At 37.6% G+C, this 5,669-nt stretch overlaps 1 protein-coding gene across 1 annotated transcript; it reads left to right on the top strand.

The window, feature by feature from the left end:
- The first annotated feature begins 420 nt into the window (after positions 1-420).
- On the top strand, positions 421-4,836 carry LOC118323893 (acidic mammalian chitinase-like). The gene is made up of 11 exons (XM_035655959.1): positions 421-445; positions 533-562; positions 664-868; positions 1,449-1,505; positions 1,625-1,790; positions 1,927-2,051; positions 2,151-2,274; positions 2,357-2,539; positions 3,023-3,139; positions 4,311-4,443; positions 4,556-4,836. The coding sequence occupies exons 1-11, from the start codon at positions 421-423 to the stop codon at positions 4,834-4,836; spliced, it is 1,446 nt and encodes a 481-aa protein (XP_035511852.1).
- Positions 4,837-5,669: the final 833 nt, after the last annotated feature.

A 5,669-nucleotide genomic window follows, 5' to 3' on the forward strand; every position in this document is an offset into this window, starting at 1 on the left:
AACCTTGTGCTCTAATACAGATTGATCTGGCAATAAAACCAGATATCATCACCAGTCAACTTCTGACAGCTCACAGCAATCTCATGTGACTAGTTTCACAGTGACAATTATTTCCTAAAGCCTCTGTTACACCTCATCGGACCCGTACCCTTTGTCACTGTCTTATCACGTCTATAAAAGGGAGTCCCAGGTGGACCATAGGCACATCAAGCCAGGAAGAGGTAAGTCATCGGCACACAAAGGTTTTAGCACCTTACATTTTACAGGTGTACATATCTTATTATGTTCAGCACTACTACCTTTATTGCAGCCTGTAGAACTGGTTACAGTTGACAAAAACTAAAATGCAATCTAAGAAGGTAACAATTATAACACACAACATTTTTTTTGTTGCAGGTCACTCTGACAAAAAGGCTCAACATGGCTCGACTAATAGCACTGGCTGGTAAGTTACATTCCTTTAGTTGTTAATTCATTGAAAGGCAGTGATCTCATGCAAAATAACTGAAATAAAATGTCTATTTGTTTCTAGGACTGTCCCTTTTTATGTGTCTTCAAATGGGTATGCATTTATTATTTAATTTATTTATATTTCATTTGCTTCTTAACCACCGTGAGCTAGAATAGAAACTTAATTTTAATAATTTCTCCCCTCTCAAAAAGTGTCTTCTACCAAACTGGTGTGCTACTTCACCAACTGGTCCCAGTATAGACCAGGTGTTGGCAAATATCTGCCTGCCAATGTGGACCCCAACCTCTGCACACATCTGATCTACGCCTTTTCAATTATCAGCCATTCAAACGAGTTGGCACCCTATGAGTGGAATGATGATGTTCTTTATAAATCCTTCAATGAACTCAAGAATAGGTGAATTGTTTCTGCCTTCTGTGTGAAAATATCTGCATTCGAATCCAGTTGTCCTTTGAATTTTTGTCCTTTTTCTAATCCTACTGTTTTTATCTCACAGCTACCTGTATAGTTAGTTTGCAGATTAACATTTCATACAAAGGTTATGTTCAACTTATTAAACGTGCATTGTTATAAAGATAGACAGGGGGACATTCTGCTGTATAAGAAATACTTTTACTTTTCATAGTTTTTAATTATTATAAACTGTATATCTAACATTCATCAATACAATAAATTAATATGTATGTGAGACAGTAAAAAGAGGTTACAAGAAAACATACAAACCTACGCACAAAAGAAAAATACGAAAAATGGGGAAATAAATATATACGAAACTTAAACTTTAACTTTTGTAAAAAATAAATATGAAGTGGAAGAAAAAAACTAACATTTTGAATGCAGGACTTTTACTTCTAATTCAGTGTTCTTACATTGTGGGCTTGCTGTTGTATTTTTTACAGCATTAAAGTAAAGGATTCAAGGTCTTCCTACAGTAATTAATTGTAAATCTACATGTTTTTGCACTAATTCTGCACAGAAACTCCCAGCTGAAGACTTTGTTGGCTGTTGGTGGCTGGAACTTTGGAACAGCACAGTGAGTCCATAATGCTTCAACAACAGCGGATAATGAGGCTGTTGGATTAAATTATCTCATATAATGACAACATCACCAACAGTGTAGCTATAAGTTTTTTTTTTTTTACATGTTTACAGATTTACCATCATGGTTTCATCCCCTGCCAACCGCCAGAGATTCATCCAGTCTTCTATCAGATTCTTAAGACTGCATGGCTTTGATGGGCTGGACTTGGACTGGGAGTATCCTGGAGCACGAGGAAGCCCACCAGAGGACAAGAAGAGGTTCACTGTGCTCTGCCAGGTAAGTTTGGAAATCTACATCTCCCCTAATTTGTAGCATTGATAGAATCCTACAAGATGTCACACAAACACAGCATCCTGATCTGAGATATAATCCTAGACACGATAATCCTCAATTATTTCCCTCTTCTGTTTAGGAATTACTCGCTGCCTTTGAAAAAGAAGCCGCTGAGACCAAAAAACCACGATTGCTGCTCACAGCTGCAGTGGCTGCTGGCAAAGGAAACATTGACAATGCATATGAGATTGCTGAAGTCTCAAAGTGAGTTCCTCTGGGAGTAATTTAGCTTTAAAGTTAATTTAAAAAAATTCTGTCTTTCTGTAATCTTTTTTCATTCTTGTGTCACAAATTATCTAACAGGTTCCTAGACTTTATAAATGTCATGACGTATGACTTCAATGGAGCATGGAACTCGTTCACTAGTCACAACAGCCCTCTGTACCGCGGCTCTTTCGATGAGGGGGACAACATCTACTACAATGCGGTGAGTAAAATCCTCAATAAAAGTCCATCCTCAAAATCCTAAAGGCCAAAAAACTAACTCACTAACTGTTTTTTAAAATCAGGACTTTGCTATGAAATACTGGAGAAACCAAGGAGCTCCTCTTGAAAAGCTCCTACTCGGTTTTGCCACATATGGACGCACATTTCGATTATCTTCAGCGGCTAACGGTGTGGGAGCATCCGCCAGCGGACCAGCCTCTGCTGGGCCTTACACCCGTGAAGCTGGGTTTTGGTCCTACTATGAGGTCAGTGAAGTTTTAACACAAGAGCAACCCTGAGACACAATTTAATACATCAGGAAATTTAACATAACTGCAGATTTAATTAATACAATCCCCACATAAATAGAGAGATGTTTCAAACTAAGGCATCACAAATTATGTTGAGGATGAGGTCCAGTGTGTAACATTTAGGAGGCTCTATTGGCAGACATGGAATATAATATGCATAATTATTACACTTTTTATGAGTGTGTAATCACCTGAAAATAAGAACTATTATGTTTTTATTACTTTAGAATACACCTTTTATTTCTACAGACTACAAAGTCCACCATGTTGAACTACCATGTTTCTACAGTAGCCCAGAAGACACAAACCAAACACTGCCTCTGTAGTTTTACCTTTCGCGCTCGGAAGCGGGGTAGTTGCACTCTGCAACTACACCACTAGACGCTACTAAGTCCTACACACTGAACCTTTAAGTATCATTTCCTTTCCTTTCTACAGATTTGCACTTTCCTCCAAGGAGGCGGTTCCAGCTGGATTGATGAGCAAATGGTGCCCTATGCCACTAAAGGAAATGAGTGGGTTGGGTTTGAGAACAGGGAGAGCTTTAAAATCAAGGTAATAAATAACCTATTACTTCACTTCTAATCTATGTTTATGGTGATTAAATAAACAAGATAAAAGTAGTGTATTACTATCACTGTCACTAATCACTATCCTTGCTTCTGAAATTAGCACTGACACTGTGTATAGCTCACCACAATGAAGCTGCACAGTCACAAACAGTTTTTAATATCCCTCATTGAGCAGAGGGTGCCACTCTAACTTCATATATTAATATCACTTCAGGTCTGGAATGTTTTGTGTCTGGCTGATGGCTCCCTAATATTTTGTGAATATAATTTATATGAATTAATCACAGTCACCCAGAGCGTTGGAAATCTAAACCAGGTGCACAAATCACAGAGATCTCATAGACAGAAAATATGATCTAATTCTGAATCTAAATTTCACATATTTGTGTAAGAACATAATTTGGTTGTAGTTGTTTGCAACGTGACACATGAATTATGGTAACAATACAGTTTAAGTTGCACATAAATGGCATAAGACAAACGTGAATGAACAAGTCAGACAAAAGAGCTGCACATTGACCGATAGCAAATCTAATCTAACAGATTAGCATTTCAATATTACAAACAGATCTTTGTCAGAATTTGTCACATGAACTTCACAAAGCACACTATAGTGTCTACTGTACTTGCCATATTGGGAACATAACATACCTTTATGGAAACAAAATAAATAAAAAAAATATATATCATACATGTGTTAGATTTGTTATGTTCTTGTATTATGATTCTTATTATAATGTTAATTTGACAATGTCTAACAAAGATCTCTTTTAGTTCAAAATGTTGCTTTCTTAAATTAAATCAGTACTGTGTCTGGATCTTGTGTCTTTTATAGTCTGCCATGAGGCCACGCTAGACCATTGAGCGGCAGCATACTGTGCGTTCAGCTGCATTTGGTCCTGTGTGAATAGCTTCAGAATGACAAGATGGCAAATTCTCAAACAATAGCCAGGCATCATTGCACCTTCAACTGGTCAAATATTTTAATACAGCAACCCAAAATGTTTTTTTTCCCCTTGAATTCAGCTTAAATACTTGAGGGAGGTATTAGAATGTGTATGACATGAGGTGTTACACTTGTACTGGTTATTTGTAATAAAACAACAAAACTTGCATTGTAAACTGCAGCACTCTCTTTAACTGATATTCTACAGGCACAGTATCTGAAAGATAACAAATTTGGAGGAGCCTTCATCTGGGCTCTGGATTTGGATGATTTTACTGGACAGTTCTGCAGACAGGGGAACTATCCCCTCATTAGGAATCTGCGCTCTTTCCTGGATTCAGGTGAGCAGAAATTCGACCAGAACACTGCACAGCATGTTAAAGTTTCCTCATCTCCACCTAGAAAATCTTCCTCCCATAATGTCATCCATTTAAATACATTATATTTTTCTAGATTTTCCACCTCCCCCTCCTGTAACCACACATCCACCGGTGGTCCCTTCAAACCCCACAACTGCTGCTACTGCTACTGCTACTACGACTACCACTTCCAAAACTACCACCACAAGTGCTGTTTCTGGAGGTGAATTCTGTGCCGGCATAGCTGACGGCCTCTACAAAAATGACAAGGATGGAAACTCCTTTTATCAGTGCGCCCATGGACGCACATACATCCAGAGATGTCCAGTTAATCTTGTGTTCAGTGAGAGTTGCAAGTGCTGTGACTGGTCTTAAATAAATATCTTTTTCATGAAACAAAATGGTGTGTTTTATTTTCAAAATGTTGTTGTGTAAAGTAAATACTTTCATTTGCATATGTTATTCAAATTAAAAAGAAGCCTAAATTAGAGAAGTCAACACTTTGTTTTGAAATTAATGCTCTCCAAGTCTTGTGGAAAACCATTTGTTGAAAAGATTTTCTTACCAGATTGGTCTATATTCCACTATGCTATATACACACTATAGGTTTTTATACGCCTGTCTAACTTGAGGTTTGTAAGAGGAGGATTCGTGACTCTGAACATGCATTGAAGCTGTGGCAGTTCTGTCTATAAATCCAAAGAAGCACAAGCAGTGCTAATGTCCCTTAGTTATCTGACCTCAATGCCACTAAACCTCTCTGGAGAACAGAGGCAAATGAAACCATCACAAGACAAAGTCTGGGATGTTTGATGATGGAATAGTGCAGACTGACACCTTTTGCAGAAACTGTATCTGCTAATCGATGCAAAATGGGATTAATGTAAATGTCAGACAGACCAAATATTGAGAAATATTGACAGAATGAGTTTTAGACAATGGACTGACATTGTCCACTCACAGTTTGTCTGTTGCTATGCTGTCTATGGAGACCTTGTCTTTCTTCATGTGTCCAGAAAGATTTCTCAAAACAACAGAATATGTTAAATTGTAAAATTTTCTTTGTGAGGTCAAAGGTCTCTACCAGCTTCTGTTATTTGACTTACTTGGATGAAGCAACAGCTTAGTGACCTAACTTTTGGGTTAGACAGTTTGTTCTTGGTTAATGATTGCAATGGTTTGTTTATTTTTTATCCACAAAAGGAAGC

The sequence above is a fragment of the Morone saxatilis genome, unplaced genomic scaffold (genome assembly GCF_004916995.1).
Source record: "Morone saxatilis isolate NCDOM2014 unplaced genomic scaffold, NCSU_SB_2.0 Contig15, whole genome shotgun sequence".
Classification (NCBI taxonomy): Eukaryota; Metazoa; Chordata; class Actinopteri; family Moronidae; genus Morone; species Morone saxatilis.